Source organism: Opisthocomus hoazin, chromosome 2 (assembly GCF_030867145.1).
Source record: "Opisthocomus hoazin isolate bOpiHoa1 chromosome 2, bOpiHoa1.hap1, whole genome shotgun sequence".
Lineage (NCBI taxonomy): Eukaryota > Metazoa > Chordata > Aves > Opisthocomiformes > Opisthocomidae > Opisthocomus > Opisthocomus hoazin.
This window is the reverse complement of record NC_134415.1, coordinates 46,424,627-46,444,683: the sequence shown is the minus strand read 5'-3', so window position 1 is coordinate 46,444,683 and position 20,057 is coordinate 46,424,627. Positions and strand designations below refer to the sequence as shown.

General features: G+C 36.9%; 1 protein-coding gene across 2 annotated transcripts in view; it reads right to left on the bottom strand.

The window, feature by feature from the left end:
• Positions 1-20,057, bottom strand: part of SLX4IP (SLX4 interacting protein) — an 83,618-nt gene that overhangs the window by 58,389 nt on the left and 5,172 nt on the right. For both annotated transcript variants that reach the window (XM_075413494.1, XM_075413493.1), the window contains one exon: positions 16,655-16,703. In XM_075413494.1, coding sequence (XP_075269609.1) covers positions 16,655-16,681 — 27 coding nt within the window. In that variant the 5' untranslated portion in view covers positions 16,682-16,703. The remainder of the gene's footprint in view (positions 1-16,654; positions 16,704-20,057) is intronic.

The window sequence follows — 20,057 nt, the reverse complement described above, 5'->3', positions numbered from 1 at the left end:
CCTGTGATGTGTCACCATCCAAATGACTATGACAAATAGCTGGTAGGTATGACCAAAATTTACCATTTGCAGGGAAAAACAAGTTAAAAATTAATTTCTTTTTTAATATATGTATTTATACGTTAATATAGAAACATTATCTAAGCACTATACAGTATACATATATACTGAAGAGGGTAAACATGTTGTCAGTTGACATTGAGGGGTAAAAAGGTCAAAATAGTTAGGAACAGTTTTAAAGGAGCTCCTTTACTATGCCATAACACACAGCCAGAAGATGATCTACTGGTTCTGGAAAAATATTCTGTCCCAATTACTGTATTAAAAAAACTCTTCACACAAAATTCACAAGTTCAATGTTTAAAAACTTGGAAAACAAAACTGGTATCAAGAATTTCGTTTTAACTAACACACAAAGATCACTTGCTGCCTCACTTTGTAATTTATATTTACCATTCTTCCATCAAAGGAAATGAAGCTGGGCCAGACAGCTGAAGAGGAATGACGACATTGATACTCTTTGTTCATATGCTGTTTGGGAGAACGGTATGTTTGGTTCTTACTGGGCAAAAGACACATTCATATTCTAGCACTTAAAAAACATCTGGTCTGAGTGGTATTCAGTAATGGTAACAGAATCAAAGCAGCAACGAGCATTTAAGTCTTAAAAATAAAAAGATAGTGATCTACAAACTGAAAGCTTTACTAACCTCCTATAGTAATAGTGGCACATTTATTAAATACGTTATAATAGTGACTTTAAAAATACAGGCTTGCCTTAACAGTTTCATATAATAGCTTATTCTATCAGCTAATTCCTAAAACTGAATTTCCCCCCGATATAGGTCATCCATATTGCAATTCCGTCTATATTTGAGATTTTTTTAAAGTGGCAGTCTTATGGATTGGTGTGTATTCTATACTACGCTGTTATTTTATCTCTTCAATAAAAAAGTCACAGGAAAACAACACTTTAGATTTGTACAAACTTTTTAGAAAAGCTCAGGTGAAACATATTAACAAAGTGCCCCTGAGATCACGGAATTAAAGGCAACCTTCTCAGGAGCAGCGGAAAGTTTTAGTTAGTGATTATACAGCCTACTTCTAACTAAACAACAAAAAAAAAAATCCTTACCAAAGTTCTGTATATATGTCTATTAAGTTTTGGGGTTTTCTGTTACCTCTGAAACCTCAAAGATATGCTGAAACTAAATTCATAAATATGTTAATAAAGACTTTGAGAACAGAGATAAGAGACACTATATAAAGCCAAATATATATTATTTGACTAGATATGATGTCCATAAAAATGTTTCTATGCCATCTTCATCTCCTTAGCTAATTAGCAAATGAAGAACAGTCTATCAGAACTTGTAGTCTTCACAGTTCTTTGTGAAGAAGATCATATGGTGCTTAGCAACATTGTACATGACCACGGCACTTGCAGTTCCTAATGGTAATAAGAACGCATTAATTAAAAAAAAAAGAATCCTAGCTATTTGAAGCCATGCCAGGTCTCAGGATAACCAAGACCTGAAAGAGATGTATGCTCCTGTCTCCATAGCTAAACTCATGTCAAACAGTAGTTACAGAACCTTATTTAATGTACTGTACCTCTGCCTACTAACATCAAACAGGTATAACAACAATACTTCTGAAATTTATTGCTCCAAAGTCCCTTGAAAGCGCCCAAAGCCAGCTGTAAAGAAAAAAAAAAATCCTTTGTTTTACTAAAACCAGAGTGATGATGCAAAATAATTCTTTGATGTATTATCTATTTGAAAGTACTAAGTTAATTGCAGACAGTAATTGCTGACAAATCCCAGTAGTAAACAAACCAGTTTCACATTTTACATATTACCAAGAGGCTACAGAATTACTGGTTACAGCCAAAGAAATGTTGACACAGTTGCAGCCTGAGCCTTAACATGCTGATCATGTTAAAATACTGCAGAAGAAATATTTTTCCACTTTGTAAAAAGCCAGATTGTTTACATGCGTAAGTGGCTAGAGACCTTGTTGTCTGTGTGTGGTCTTAACATTTCGGTATCATAACCACGAATATAAAGAGAAGCAGCATGAAATAACCTATTATACTTAAAATGAATGCCAGACTGCCAATATTAGAAGCGCTGGGATTTAAGTTTCTTAAAATGAGTACTACAACATACACATACCTACATCTTTACTGCCATTTATAAAAAACTAATTAATAAATAAATTGAAACAAAGCTTTTCTAAAAGTAAACAGAGGACTCCTATTTCGTAGAAGTTAATTTTTCTTCCCTTTACGCTGTTGAGAAAGGAAAAAAATTTGGGCAGCAAAAATCAAGATAATAAAAATAACAAACATTGTCATTGCTAAAAACCAAGACATTCTGAAACAATGGTAACTTCACCCATATTCTCTTAGCACATAAGTAGTATTAAATTACTCTAATTTTTATTACATCGGTAACTATTAGATCACAGCTCTAGTACATGAATGTCTTAAATCTCTAAATTGCTCATCCTTAGAAAATTTTTGCTGTCTAAAATTGACAGCACATTTTTGCTGTCAATTGCTGTTGCTAATTTACTTAGAAATCACCAGAAAGTCTTCTGCAACTACCGGTAATTATTTTTTTTTTTTTTTAAAACAAAACCCAATGCCCTACTGCTCTCATGGTTTACTGGGGACAGCACTGTGAAACTATGAGGGAAAAGAAGATGCAAGCTATCTACAACACAGGGAGATCAATTAGTAGCTTTACGATTCACACAATTCTGACAAAAGACTGCCAAAGCTAAAGCATATCAAACTATTCCATCTTACCATTCTATGTCTAGCAACAAAACATACAACTTTAAAAGGCAAGTATGCAGTATAAATCAAAAATATTTTCTTCAATCACTCAATACAAGAATTCTCAATATTTTTCACACTAATTGAGAATTCCTCCCAAAGCGAGGAAAAAAAAAAAAGCAGAGGCCATTATCTTTCCAGCATTTATCTGTGAGCCGCACTACCCATGGCTGAAATTTCTAAGATCTCATTGAAAAAATGGCAGATGAAAAGTACATCTAGCACGTGGGTGTAAAAAGATTGCAGACAGATTTCTGGTTCTAGCTGCCTTTTTTTCTGATATTCATTTGCATATGTGGGAAGGTGAAGGGGGGGAAAGAAATTGCCTATTAAGTTTTGCATATGCTTATACCCCATTGATATTTTTAACGTTTGCATGGAAAGCAAGGATCTTCAGGACAGTTTCTTCTCTAAAGCTACAGGATTAAAGCTAAAAGAGAAAGATTCAGAGATATAATGGATGAACAGAATTAACACTGTGGGATCATTCTAATTCCATTTGGGACACATATGCCTCATGAAGTTGTGCTTCTGTTCCAGAAGCATTTAAGAAAAATAAACACGTCACCAAAAGTGTTTAAAAGTATACTTCCCAAATTAGAGAAATGATCAAAAAGTGATCAGAAAAGAAATACGTGTGAAGGGTAATTCACTATATAAACAAAGAGTAAACGACCCTCGAAAGGGGTTCTTCTGAGTTTCCTCCAAGGAAGCAGTACGGCTCTGTAACTAGGCAGAACTGAAGCGACCGAACACCGCTTACCATTTCTCTGTCTTTGACGAGTGGGGCTAGCTGGCTAAACCACACCAGGGAGGCAGAAACCCAGCAGCCTTACTGGGTCCCCACGCCCGCCGGGGCCAGCGGGAAGGGGCCCGGGGCGCAGGCCTCCCGCCGCGGGGGCGGGAACTCCGCGGGAGGTCGGCGGGCGGGCGCGGGGCGGCACAGCCGCTGTCCGAGCCTGGCCTGGTGCTGAAGCCTCCCCGGCTCCGCTAGGCAGCGGTCCGCGCCCGGGGGCTCGCCAGCCACCGCTTCCCGACCGCTAAGCCGGCACCGCCACGGTTCGGCGCCCGCCGCTGCCGCGCCGATGGACAGCTGGGCCGAATCTCCTCAGGCCAAACTTCATCTTGCCTCAAAGAAGGAACGCAAGAATTGTATACTGCCACAACTGGACTCCTTGACAGAGAGGGTCTGGGGTTTTTGGTTGGATTCTGGGGGGGTTTTGTTCTGGTTTTGTTGGGGTTTTTTTGCTAAATAAAGGTCTGCGCTACACTTTTCTTCAGTGTGGAATTATTTGCAAACATTCAGCGTTTTTGCTCCAGTCCAGAACCATTAAGGGACTGGTGGAAGACAGCTGCAAAACTACAAAGAAAGGCCTGAGAATTTATTTTGTGTAACACCAGATTGCAGAAGCTTCCTATGGAAGTCACAGAGGTAAACTCCAGAATACACAAGTATTCAGTGACAGATTTCCTTTCTGTTTAGGTAGCAGCATAATCATTCAAATCCCATTACCTGTTCACGTGCAATCTGTTCCTTAGAATATTAATGGTTCATTACTGCATTTTCATCCTTGTAATCCACAGTTTATCTGTGATTTTAAAAGTTAAACATACACCTCTGCTATTCAACAGCAGTTACACAAGTGAAAGCTTAACTGAAGTTGCCCCCCCCACCCCGGACACAGATCTTCCACAGCCCACTCCACAACCCTGCCACTTTTCATTTTACTTTCTTTCCCTAGTTTTGTCCGATTTATAAGTCCCTACAAGGTAGTGTTACAAACATGGCCATAAAAGCAAGGGAGATGCTCGCTGCTGAGAATGAGCTCTCACAGAACAGAATTTTCAGTGTCTTTTCACTTTGTGGAAAAAGCATGGAATCTGCATCTGACATACCTGGGAACCTCCATCACACAGCCCACAACACAACTACCATTTGAAAAAAACCCTTGCTGTTTTTCACCACACTAGTAAGATAATAGATAGCATCACATTTAAACTACTGTAGTTTTTAATAGATTTGGACTAATGTCTTACTACTTTAACATTTAAACATGTAGCATACTGACTTCTTGAAGAGGTCCAAACTCTTAATGAAAAGACAAGGGAACTAATCTAAAGATCTTGGGGACCACCGAACTGATTTGCAGATGACCAGATTAGAAAAACGAGCATGTCACTTGCTGATCAAGGTCTAACTACTAAATCCGTGTGGCAATTCAAAGAGAAAAAAATAGTATTTCAAAGTACCAGTATGATGACAGCCATCATCAGCGGAGATTTTGATTTGGGCACTACTATAAAGTAGATGTTCACAGTGAATGAGCTTACCCTCTTAAATATGATTGTTATGTTGCCTATTTTGAAACTATCGCTTGCATCAATTTGAAGTCACTACTACCTATGCAGATAAAGTCTGGTGTTAAGGACACAACTGCTTCTTACATGGAATAGAAATACTCACAAGGAGGATACAAGCTGAAGTTACTCCAGGAACACCCATACTCTCTGAAGAGTAGGCACAGCTCTAGATTACTATTTAGGCATCATTTCAAAAAGCTCCATGTAAGAACCCACAACTAACAAGAGTTAATACTGATACTGAAGTTCTCCACTTTTTGCTTCTTAATAAATAAAAGCTAAAGTGTTTGACAATCTATTATATTCCTAATATCTCCGTGTAAAGGAGGAATACCAAACTGGCACAGCAATAGAATGTGAAGTGAGACTCTGCTTACGCATAGGTATCCAAGGAGCAACGACAAGTAATGCTGCTGATAATTTCACAAATATCTTCTCCTTTTAAACTAGTTTTGTATTTGTAGTCCACTATGAAGATCAAACTTTCTATTATGCTTTAACAGTCTGTCATCATCAGTGGTACCCATAACACTTTGTTACAGATCCAATGGCCTAGCCAACGTACAGATCTGGAAATTGTATTTTGCCACCTTCATTTTCTCTGCTTGGAGTAGAAATGCTGTCTCCTAACAGTACGTGAAGAACGATTGCCTCACCCTGTCACAACACTGACTGCGAACAACAGAGCTTTAAGTGATTTTCTAGGTGTACAGCTTGAAATCCTGTGAGATTTCTTGATCCTTGCAAAAGATACTCTAACAAAAAAAGTAGGGTCTAACAATATTTGAGTATCATTTCACCTCTGAACTTACAGTATTTTTTTATTGTATTCTTCATTACTGGATTTTTCCTTCCCAAAATTTGTGTAATAGTTCAAATAGGAATTTATAACACCAGACTAAATCCCAACAGTTCCTACGTGCTTAATAATGTAGACCTCTATAAAACAGTGACAACAACATATGAACAACATGTGATGTCTAACAGCCCTACAGAAAATGGCTTAAATTAGCAGAGTTTTCTGAACTATGTAAAATGTGCTGGGTGTCTGTAATTAAATCTCTTTCAGTTCATAATCAGCAAGTACCCCTAACTGTATACTCCAAACATTCTGCAAACCAAATCACAATTCCTGCCAATTATCAGGAGATAAAGAAGAAAGGATATTGGCAAAGAAACATTTTCCTTAACATTCTTTTTTTTTTAAAGTCTTTTAAGGTCATCTCTAAACACCACCCTCTGCTTTCACCAAACAATAAAAGCAAAATAAAATATTCAATTTAATTTTCTGAAAGACGCGTAAATTGACATATAAAGATTTAAAACTAATGACAAATTCTAATGATTTTCTGAAGAAATCTATAAACTAAAGTTGTTCTCTTATTCCAAATCCTCCTGTAAGATTTCTCTCTGCTGGGATGCCCACAGTAGCCAATGATGATTTAATCACCAGTCACTGGTATTCAGTCTATTTCATATTATACTACAAATAGTCAGTACTCGGCATTTGTTTGAGGCGAGAATATGTTTTTGTTTGATCGCTAATTTTCAACTTAGTTTTCAACTTCTGATGTGACAGACTTACTCCTATCATCTAAATCATTTGTAAATTCACTGAGACGTGGATTGTGACTATATGAAAGTTTAACACCGAGCAAAATAAGAACCAGAGACTTGCAGACAATACCACAAAGGGAATAACTCTTTATAAGCTTGTTCTCCACTACTGAAGATTACCTTATTATGGCAATGCAACGCACTATGGTAGTGCTACTTGTATTACGTTCCTTCCTATTTTTATACTAGGAATGTCAAAATGAAGACAAAGTTAGATACTGCATGACCCTACCAACTGTCAAATCCTATGATCTTGGCATTGAACAGATCTTCTTTTATGGCCCAAGACTTAGCTCTTTCCCAACTCTTCAGTTTAGCAAATATTTTATGTTCAGAGCTATACACTTCTATCAGCCTTTATCTGTGTGAGACAAAGCAGGATAAACCACAAGCATGTATATTTGGTTATTTATGAGTGCTATTTAATTCACTGGTATATTCAGTGAACAAAGATGACCCTCTGAGTTTAAAATAGAGGAGAATATTGGCTTGAACTTGAAAGGCTGTATTTAACTGTATCTTATATAAACTATTGTTTCACCTGCTGACTGATGTCAGATATGCCAGTCACCTTACTACTTCCTGGAAACTAAGCAGGGCCATGCAAAGTGAACCTTGCATGCAGGATACAGCTTAGTTTAGTTAGTGCACAGGTTTTTAGAGTAAACTGAGGACAGAGTTGAAATACCTTTATAGATATCCTCAAACCTCAGTCATCAACAACATGAAAATGTTGAGAAAATGTTCTGTGGCTATGTTGCATTTTCTCGTGTGGAAACCACCATGTCATTCCTCTCTACCTCTGTTCTTTTAGTCACTCCCCCTCAAAACTAACAGCTAACTATTCTTCAACAAGCATTTGATGCAACATCTTTACAGCGATTCTCCACTTGAATGTTATTTCACATGCACATGGCAAATTACACAGAAAAAGGAACTAAAATCTTTGTTTCGCTGAAGCTTGTAGATTCAGGATTTCATGCAAGAGGATTTCTTGGTACAACGTACAGATAGCAGAAACAGCAAAGAGGCCTCAATGAAGCTACAAAGACAAGAAAGTACAAAACAAAGAAAGATGATGCTTGCTCTTAAGGCTTCATAAACGGACCATGCTTCCCTAGCAAAGTGTACACAGCCAACAATAAAACATCATCTTGAAGCACCAATTACGATTTTGGTTCAAAACTATCTGCACATCATCTAGACCACAAACTATTCTTCTCCCAATTTCCCAAGCAAAAATCTCTCAGCTATTTTGTAGTAAGAAGGCAGAGTTGCCTTTCATGTAGGCCTCATTAAAAATACTGCATTCTATGAAGCAGGGACATAAAAAACAGGTTAGCTTGACATCCAAAGGTACAGACACCATGGCTTGGCAAGACCTATCTTCATTTACCTTTTCTTTGTATGACTAAACGAACCTATACAGCTAATCTGATGTTTATTCATTATATAAAGATGTTTATTATTTTTGTTCATTTTGCCAAGCAACATCAAAGGCAAAAGCAGACAGATTCTGTTAAAAAGCAGAAGGATAGAACAATACACAACTGCAGAAGGGCTAGAATACAGACAAACTCTACAGAACTTGCCTTCTGTAGTAAGAGTTCTTTTTCGCCAATTAAGATACCACTTCAGTCTATATTGTAGCTTGTTTTTCAAATGGGTTTCTGACACTATTACTAAATTTCTGTATTAAATCTGCAACTTTTTGCCTCTTCATTACCACACTGCTTGGGGTAATGAAAATCACAGAATGTTAGGGGTTGGAAGGGACCTCTGTGGGTCATCTAGTCCAACCCCCCTGCCAAAGCAGGGTCACTTACAGCAGGCTGCATAGGACTGCGTCCAGGAGGGTTTTGACTATCTCCAGAGAAGGAGACTCCACAACCTCCCTAGGCAGCCTGTTCCAGTGCTCCATCACCCTCAGAGGGAAGAAGTTCTTCCTCATCTTCAAATGGAACTTCCTGTGCTTCAGTTTGTGCCCGTTGCCCCTTGTCCTGTCACTGGGCACCACTGAAAAGAGTCTGGCCTCATCCTCTTCACACCCACCCTTAAGATACTTGTACGCATTTAGAAGGTCCCCTCTCAGCCTTCTCTTCTTCAGGCTGAACAAGCCCAGCTCCCTCAGCCTTTCCTCACAGGAGAGATGCTCCAGTCCCCTCACCATCCTCGTAGCCCTCCGCTGGACTCTCTCCAGTAATTCCTCATCTTTCTTGAACTGGGGAGCCCAGAACTGGACAGAATACTCCAGATGGGGCCTCACTAGGGCAGAGTAGAGGGGAAGGAGAACCTCCCTCGATCTGCTGGTCACACTCTTCTTAATACACCCCAGGATACCACTGGCCTTCTTGGCAACCAGGGCACACTGCTGGCTCATGGTCAGCTTGTCATCCACCAGCACTCCCAGGTCCCTCTCCGCAGAGCTGCTCAATGGAGAGGGATTCAGGAAGGGTAAAAACAACACCACGCAAACAAGCCATGAATTTTCTAGATGTAATTTGTTGTCATAGTTTGTATCACTGTATGACTGACATTACAGCATTTAAGAAATTTGTATTGTTTCCACCTTTTTTCCCCCTTAATAGCTGAAGTTAATATTCAATTCTCATCAGACCACTCTTTTTCAAACTAGATACGTCCCAGTTTTTAGCACAGAATAAATACATAATGTTCAACATGTAAGTTTGAATTGAGTCAGCTGGAAAATAAAGGGAAAAACCCAAACAGAAATGGAGATATAACTAAAAAATTGTAGGAGTCTGCATGCTAAATTTTAAAGCATGAATTTTACTTCATCAACATCTGTTTAAAAAAAGTGAAAATAATATTTGTGTATTGGTCCCATACACACCCCAACATTATGCTTTCTAGCAAAAGTTTCAATCACACACATTTGAAATCACTTAATATTTTAACTTTCTTAAGCATGGTTTCTCAACAGTATTTCAATTTAGAAACATTTCCAGTCAAAAGAAGGAAACTGGCCTAAGACAAAAAACACCAGTCAAAATTTCTGAGCATTTAAGAGTGAATGAACCACCCCACACTACCCCACATTCAATTACTTGTTCAGAATCTTCTTCTGCCGTATAACACAGAATCATAAGCACCTAAAGTCGAACTTAATGTTTTTTCATAGTTCTATTTTTTACTTTATCCATCTTTTCACCGTCCCTGGGTAATCACAAGTTGGCAAAACATGGGTTTTCATTTTACTCTTTTCATACCGGAATTAAAATTAATTTATATTTTACTATTTGGCTGTATCACTTTTCAGTATTTTTCTAACCTAACTTCTTTAGACTTTGACATTACAAGCAAACAGACTGAATTTCAAAAAGACAGATAAACTGAACTGAGGAAGGCTATTTATGAAATAAATTAGTATGTCCTTAGTCACACTGCTACCAATATACTCCTACAGACTCTGATCCAAATCCCACTGACTTCAGTGAGGTTTGGGTCAGATCTACTGTAAAAAGAATTTAATTCAGTAGTGGTAAATGAAATCTAAAATGTGTAATTTGAAAATAAAACACTCCAAGTAACACTGCGAATAATGCTGGTGACATCTTCACAGCTCATACTGATTATAATTCCTTAAACTATTATTTTAAAAGTCTGGAATTTATAGTTTTTGTCAACCACGTTGTCACCACTTAATTGAGCGGCTGTCAACTGTTAGAAAACAACTGCATTATCATTCCTTTTAGAAGAACTAGTGTGGGAAGTGAAACACATGGGACCTAAAATTTCTGGTGTCATGGTAATGAATCTGTATTCATCAGGTGACCATGAGTCATCATTTTATCAGCAGTTTAAGGGGTTTTCACAATAGTTGAGCGTCATCAGTGCTCATGCTTAGCAATGACTGCAGCAGAATATTGAAATACAGCGCCATGTCCCGTGGCACCATTATTTAAGGAAAAGTCTGGCTATTGAGTAAAGAAAAATACTGCAAAGTCACGGTTGAATAAGTGCTGCAGGGAACACAAAATGCCCAGAAACTAAGCTTTTATTTCAGAATTGAAACTAAGCAATAATTTTGCTTTTAAAAATAGACACCTTTTAAGGAAGTTGTGAACCACATAGATGAACCATAAGGAAAGAATAAAAATATGTTGTCAGCCTCTCTTCTCCCTTTTACTCCATAGTCCAGTCAGAACATGCTCATGTATCAAACACTCTGATAACTTCCACATATTAGAATCCATCTACATTGTCCAGGGAGAGGAGAGGCCACACGAAACAATACAAAGAATTTTATATTAAATTTTCATTATACTAATATCAAGAGCAAAAAACTGCATCATTGAACTGTTTGTACATTACCAGGTACTATATGAAACGTGGATCCATTTACCTCCCAGCCTACTAACCTCCATCTGAACTCACTGGAAAGAATTGAAGAATTTCACCTACAGCACAAGCTGAAGCCTCTCCCAGGACCTAAAGACATTCAGTGACCCCATACAGCAGCTCTGCTAAGCCCTAATGTTTTGCTGGACTCAGAGAGATTGAAGTCTGCTTCTAAGCTTCCCGTCCCTTCCTCCTTCACTGTTGGACTCAGGGGTCAAGCAGGCAGTACCAGCAAGATCTCCAAGAAGCAGAACAGTGGAGATGTAAAATATGTTAGTGCTGGTCAGAAATAAGCCATACGGTAAATATTGTGGAGATCACATCTTTGAATTAAGCAAGTCTAAAACAAATTAGTATCACTTGGCATGGTGTGTATTTAGAATCCCGTATCACTGTCACAGTAGTGTAGTACTCACAATTAGCAAAAACCTAATTTTCTAGCACAACTGGTACTTTTAAAACTAATCAGATTTATTTGAATTACAAAAAAAGTAATACGAGTTGAACCATCTTTTTATTCCTTATTTGAAGTGATCCCTGTGAAAGCAGTGTTTCTACTACTGATGTTTAGCCCTCTGGCTTCCTATTCCTTTCTCCTTTTGCTAACACTTTAATCTATCAACTCCTCAGACACTCATCATTTCCCTAGGCTTGAAAATTAATTCTCCAAGGTCAGTGAGGAAACTTCCACTGACTCCAGGAGGTTTAGAATTAGACCGTGCACTTAATTCCCTCCCCACCCCCAACTTCCTGTTTTCTTTCTTCTGGAACTTATTTACTCGTCACTTTAGTCATTCTCTATCTGGTCCCATGAAATTGGGAATTAAATAGAGAGTGAAGAAAGAAAACTAAATAGATGTCCCTCCATCCATTATTATTGTTTTCTACTTTCTATTTTAAATCCTATTTTCCTCCAGGTCCATTGTTATCTTCTTAAGATATTTAAGCCCTTTTAGACAAGTGTCATATTTTATCCGTTCATACAGAAACGAAAATCACAATTGAGTGAAGTGTATCATGCTACTTAATAATAACAATTCCAACCACCTGCATTTACAGTTGTTCTGAGCAATGTTGCTTTAGGACAATCCCATCCCTAGAAAACCAGCATTAAATGGTTAATATAGCTATTCCTTAATTTTTAAAAACCCAAAGAGCAAATATAAGAACATACCGTAGATTTAAAATTCAACAACCTTTAATCAGTTTGGAGAACTTTTGCAAATTCTATCTGATAGTAGAAAACTTAATCTTAGCGTATTTCCATCGAAAAATTTGTAAGTACTCCAACTACAGGAATTTCATATACAACTGTGTTAGTTGTGCAATGGGGAAAAAAAAATTGACATCAGAAAATATCGTATTTATTAGTTATTTTAAGTAAGCACTCTAAAAAAATCTAGCTCTCAAACTAGAAATCAGTATGCTAAACAGTTCAAAACCATGCATGTGAAAAAAGCATCTGTAGTATCAGTCCAGTAACTGAGCAGTCACAACATACAAAAAAGTTGTTTTAAACACACATGGTATTCCTTATTCTCGCTTTCCACTTGAAAGCACTGTATCTAAACATAGCAGTAAAATGCATTTACTATCCTCCATGACTCATTATATGGAATCAGAGAAAAATTTAAAAATTAGGTAAGAAAACCTACTCATCTCCCTAGTTTTCTTCTCTCCAAACAAGCTGCAAGAAGCAGCAAACATACCTCTTTCTCACAGAGCAAAGCATTTACAGAAACATTGATTACCTAGTTCAGTGGACACACTTCACAGAAATGTGAACTTTTCTGTCTTGCCCACTTAGATTTCACCTAACAATCATCCAAACAGACATATCTGATACTGTGACAGTATGTCAGCAAAGATTTCTATATTACATTTCCACTTGTAGATAAAAAAAAGAAAACACTGGAAAGGCCAGAGATATAGCGAAGCTTTAGCACTCAAAACCTATTAACATATTTAAACCTGCATGGAAATATCAAAAAAAGCCCCTTCAAAATCAATTGCGCATTTTCTTATTACAGACCAAATACAGTAACAAATTCTACAGGTCTGTGAGCAGACCCTAAAACGACCCATACAGCGATGTAAGTACATACTAGCATACTGTCTGACAGGAAGACATCTTTCCATTTCCTTCTACCTACTGTTAGGGCCTATATTCAACATTCTTTCTATGCACGCTTTCTTTCACGGAACACTTCTAAGATATGCAGAGACAGATGTTAAGATGCCTTTGGTTATAAACCAAATATCTTGATGATCACATTAAGATACATGAACATAAAAAAGGAACGGATACAAACACAAGTAAAATGAAGGGGAAAATTGACCACATTACAGTAGTACTGTCATCATTCTGTTCAGTCATACCCAGTACTTCCATCTTTGTTCCCAATATAAAACAGAAAAATATGCTTGCTGATTCAAAGGAACTTGCAATTTATAGCAAGCAAAAAGTCTGAAGTAGGAAGGACCAAAAAGTTTCATATACACCTCCAGTATGCAATAATTTAAATTGCTAACAAAGAACACTGCTGAAAAATCGATTGCAGAGTCTGCTGGATGACCAGAGGGAATATTGAAACTATAGTTATCTTAATCTAAGATATGTGCTAGCAAAGGCCTACAAATCTGAGACAGAACAGAGCTCTTAATATCTCAAAGTAGGAAATGGCAAAGTAAAAACAGCTTCCCTTTGAGCTGAGCTATTGAAATGTAGTAACAACTTCAAGTCTTCAGTGTTTGGCAAAGGAACAAATCTGAGAAAACAATAAATGAAATTTTTCTATTACAGCCATAAAAATTACTATATTTAGTTTTGCAGTTTGGCGTGAATAAAGTCAATTTACACAATTCTGGAAGAGCAATTCTTTCTAGTTTGTCCAAAGTTTTAAATAAGGCCCTAGTTATATTATTTTTCAAATCCATATAGAGTTCATGATTTTGCTTTAAGCCTCACCAATTAAACTCAAGATTTGCTTCTCAGAACAGCAATAAAATATTTTAGCAACACACAGAGAAAGCTTAATTAAATTCATATGTCTTATTTTCCAGATTTGGGAGTATTTTACCATGCAGCACTTTATGAAATATCAATATTTCCCAAAATTTAAAATTAATCATCAAATTAACTTGCATGAAATATTATCTATTGCACATCACGACACTGTGGCATCCAGCCACTTGGCAAGTGAAGAAAGTGCGTTTAGGACCTAACTGTAGCTTTTGTATTTAGGTTTAAAGCTACTTTACTGCAACAATTATTTTATTTCAATCGCTTTTAATTGCCCACAAAACCAAGCTTAGGATCACCTTTCAAAAATAGGCCAACTACTCCCTCTACTGAAAATAACTGACCACTACATTGGAGGTACAGAGATTCTCATACGTGTTAAGAAGCAAAGCTACTAAATACATTATAGGTGTTTTCTTCATAACTACATGCCAGTCAGCTAAGACTTCAAAGACCGATAAGCGGTACTTTTCACTCTCTTACCAAAAAGATTAACATACATATACACATGTTTACAAAATCTAAAAACTCAAAAGTAGAGAATGTAGAAGACGAGGAATGCATGAAACATTTTCAGACTCAATAAAATAACCCCATCAATTTCAAACATGAGGAACCTAAAAGTAAGAACACAGTATTTTCCATACTCGCCCTGCAGAGAAGAGCGAGAGTATTTTCTACCTTTTAATAGAGAATCTTCTGCACAGGGATCTTCCTCAAAAATTTATTAAAAAAGGGAATATTCACATTAAATAAAAATCCACGGAATGTAAAGAAGTAAAAATTCACACACAAAATCCCTGATCTAACAAGTAAAATGTTACACATCTGTGCACAAAGTGAATTCCAATCAGCTTTTCACATATTTACATTAAATATCTGACACATTTTAGTCAAGGCAAAGTTAATTTTCAACATTCGGTACATGCAAAAAACTTATCTTCATTTCTCAAATACTATCAGAAAGAAAATAAAGTTGCATCTCATTGGCACTCTCAAAAGCCGTATCTGTAAATTGCTTACCTATAAACACATGCTCAGTGACAACCTTTCTATTTGCTCAGACAGTCAGTGACGTCGAACTACTTAGTGCTTGCCAGGGTATATACTGAATACTGGTTAAGTGCCTATGCCGAATCAGCAAGCTGTAATAATGCAGGTCCGTAATCAAATATCTTAAGGCTTTTTAGCCAGTGAAGATATTTCAACTCACACCCCTTGTCTTCTTGGGCACTTACATTAATATTGATGATATCAAGAGTTCTCAGCTGAGAAAAAAAACATTCCTTCAGCGTCAGCTTCTGTTGTTTTGCATCAGTGGTACATAGACTCAGAGTATGAGCTAAAACATGCTTAAAATCAAAGATATTTCTCCTAACTCCTGTATCAGTTCAGAAGCAGTGAATAGTATAGACATGATACTGTCAATTTAAGGTTTACAACTGTGTTAAACAGTAAAAAAATTAAAGCAAACATCCCACTAAATGACAGCAGCTTTCATTGGAAAAAAAAACACATAGCACACAAAAATAAAGTGTTTGGTCTGCTTGTTGAACAGGCTGGTTTCCCACAAAACCAGGCTTTAACAGCTTCCACAGCCTGCTAAGTCAGGAACGTTTTTGTAACTGCCCTCCAAAAAACCCAAGCTTATCCACAAAGGAAAAAGTCTCTTCTAATAAGAAAACTCCTGGAAAAAACATTTCCAGTAGAAGAATATATTACACTACTCACTTTGAAATTTATGCATTACCCAAACTACCCTAGGCATACAGGAACACAGAAGCAAGAGAGAGGATCCAAAATAGAAGGTTTCACAATTTTTACTGAACAATTAGTTTTATTTCTTGATAAGCTGATATAGTTATGGTAGAAGAATTATGAAGTGCGTGTTTATTACAGCATTACTCTTCAGATACACAACCAAGTCAGAGACTATTTGCAAAATAAACTGCAATGGCATTTTACTGGATGTAGGACAATTAACCCCTGAAAATGGGAAAAGAGGCAAAAAATAAAGAGTCAAGTGTGATAAATAGTTTAAGAACATTGCTACACCTTAAACCAGAACTCTAAGATTATCTGGGAAGCACATAAATAATATTGCAAGATTACAGTAAGAGAAGCATCAACTCTAAATTTTATTTCAGGTAGCAAATACTGTTTTACTGAGAATTTATGCAGTTTCTAATTCTAACTACACAACTAATCACTTTTAGTTACATGATTTGAACCTTCAGCTGACCTCAGACACACTCTGCCACGATACAGCAGCAATTAGGAAAGTTTGCTTCCAAAGAGAGAGAAAAGCTGATACAAAATATGCTATTATGACCAGGAGCCTGAAGGATGCACCTCTTCACCATTAGCCTTTAAAATCAATGTACACACATTCTAAGCAGTGTTACAGGTTATTTTTTTTTAAATGAAAGCAATGACATTCTGCTTACCTTAATGACAAATTTGTTGGATGCCATGATACGTCAGTGTAAGCTGGTCCTATAAAAACACCAATTAAAAGTGATCAGTACCATAGAAAAACTCAGATCTCTACACCAACTGAGAATGATTTTTAAAATCTGTTGCTCACTTTTTCTTCAAACCCTATACTCTGCTTTAAGGAAATCAAGGAAGACTCTTACTTAAAAGAGAATTACTTAGCTATGTGCATTGGTTTCTTTCAGTGAACCTCACAACTCTTCATGCACTTAGCATCCAACACACAAAATACAAAATTAGAAGTATTTTTCAGACCAGTACCAAGACAGAGACAAACCCACCTAACTTATCCTCAAGAAGCCTTTCAGAGAGCAACAAACTAAGGCTGGAACATTCCTTTACTACTGTCTCAACCACTGGTCCCCATGTATTCGGGCCCTGGCCCTGCTTCTCTTTCAAAATAACAGCTTCACATAAAATCCCTTTGCATAGCTTAAATAAAGAAAATAATGAGGAAGAGGGGGAGGAAAACACACAAAATTAAAAAACATATTGTTTTCAAGAAAAAACAATCTTCATGCATGAAATAATACCTTCTCTAGTCAAGACACTCCTAAAATCTCTCTACATAAAGTTAATCCCTTCCTGTTTTCTGGATACTCTGTTTCTACTTAGCTAGGCAGCCCACAACCGCCTGCATACAATGGCCCTGTAGAACTAATACCCTCCATCACACTCTCTTAACAAGGGCTCGGCAACACTAAGCAAATTTCAAAATTTGCTTCCAGATCAAGCAACAGTAAGCAAACTTCAGAACTGAAACACCCATTCACTACCTGCAGTTCTGGTAATCAGCAGTATCAGAGTTTAAATCAGTTCAAGAATAAAGCACAGCTGCCTTTTTTTTTTTTTAAATAAGAAACAATGGCTTCTGGTGCACCTAGTATGCATATCTATATACACATTTCGTATACTTCAAATTTTAGACTACTACACGCATAATAAAGCAATGTGACCTGAGCATTATTGTGGTCGCACAAAAGTAAAGTGAACTTTAGGCATAGTCTACTTTGCTTATCCTAAACAGGATTTAGATTGCTTAATTTGGGATATTTAGTGAAGCATCTTTAGCTGCGCAGACCCTGACCCTGCCTCAGACCATTCCAAGTAACTCATGGAGCATTAATTCATGCTGGAAGTTAAATGCACCCTCCCTTGGGTGCAAGAATAAACCTTCAATTAATTGCTAAGATTTTTTTTCCCCTTCTCTTAGAGCAACTCAAACTCAACAATTACGGTCACAGCACTGAAACTACTGGTGAAGTTCATAATTCTGCACATATATGAGAGCTAAACATTCACTCGTCAAAAAAGTAAAATATTAGGTTAAATTCATGAAAGTCTTTCCAGCTAACCCCACAATGTTGGGATTCAGAGGAGACATGGAATGGACCCCATGGTACAAAATTAACATCTACAAAAATCCAGGAATAAAAAAATCAAGATACATTCTATTTTCACACAGAATAGGAACAGAGGCAATAGACAAGGAAGAGACTTGGACTGGACAAAAAACAAACAGGTGAACAAGGGTCTCAGTATACTGGCAGAAGACAGAGTACCCAACCCATACATTTCAACCTTCAAAATCAAGAAAGAAAACAAGTGTCAGTAGCTGCTGCTTGCAATAGACAAACTGCGACAAAAACTACATTGAGAATGGAGCTGCCTTTTACACGCTGAAGTTTCCTAAAGGATTAGTCTCTTAAGACAGACAAATCTGGTCAATTTTGTAAGAGACAGTATAGGAAAACAGTAAGAATACAGGAAGACATACCTATTTCTCACTGCATACTACAAGTTATTGGAAAGTACTGCGACAGAGCTGCCAAAATTTCAGGATACAAGTCAGGTTGGTGGTATGTGTCTCTATCAGGCACTGCACTTACAAATTTCAAAATGTATTTGTTATCCTTATTTGACTTCGAAATGTGCAAAATGATAAAAATCCACTTTACAACACCGTAGGACAGCACAGATAATTTTGATCTTAAGATTCAACAGTAATCAATTTGAATTAAATAAACATTTCTACGCACTGCTTCCATTCTAAATATCCAAATGCTGAGACCCAAGATTTCAAAACAACTACAAGAAAATGTGAAAGTAACATGGGCACAATGTCATATACCGGCTCAAGGAAAACTCCCAATTACTTCAAAGATTTTTTTTCTCTATATCATATCATTATCCAAACAGTAAGAAACAGAAACAGTAAAAGGATCATAAACAGTGAGAAGTAAAATGGTTGTTACTATTGCTAGGTTAAAATTAGTTTCAACTGAGAACCACTGTGTAAGTAACTACTGAAAATAAACTTTAATATAATTCATAAAATGTTTCAGCTATGTTCTGAAAAAGCTCAAAGTTAGAGCTTTTATGAGCTGCACAGTAACACTAACCAGAAAATTATATAGAGCAAATTGAATTTTCAAATAACGGTCATGCAGACAGAAGCTGGAATACCATGCTTTGTGCGACACAACTATCATTCTCCCTTGCAAAAAAGCCCTTAAACTTCTCTATCTTATTGAAGTAAATTCTGTCAACTTTACCAATACCAATTTCAAGAAACGTAATGTAAGGAACAGTGCTCTGGACCACTTGGGACATCATATTTCAATTCAGTTAGGTAGTAAGGTGCTACTCTATAGAAGTAAAGATAGTACAACAACTATAAGAAGAATCTTAGTAGGAGATAAAACTCATAAATTCTTGAAAAGGCAGCTACTAGAACTAGGTCAGAAGAGATGCTAAAGGCAAACAGCAGTCACCAAATGAAAACCAACTGTACTTCTCAGTTCCTTATAATGGTGTACAACAACACTGTATTCTTGGTGTCCAAGAACTCCAAGGACAGACTACCCACCCCATCACACAAAAGCAAAAAGCAAACAGGAAGATATATCACAGCCCTTTCAAAGCACCACAAAACCTGGGCACATACGACTGATCAGATTCTCTTAAAAAAAAAACAGGTTTACAACAGCATTTCAGGACTGGGTTTTTAATTTGATTGAAAGGCTAGTATCTAGAGCTTTACTATTGATCCCTATCTCCTCCACCCAATCAAAAAAAAAAAAAAAAGGAAAAACAGTAGCCAAGAAACAGTAAACAAACCTAACATTTACACGGAATTACCTGTTCCTTGGGATATGGTAGAAAACACTGTACTTTGCCTCCCACTTCCAGGAACACAGTTCACCTAGATTGTACGCCATTTTTGAGCTGCATACGGCCTACAGTTCATGATGGTGCTGCAGGCTTGTGAACCGAACAATATTTGGACTGCGAGTGTTTTATCATTAATCCTTACAGCAGCAATAACACAAAGAAGAGTTGCAACAAAACATG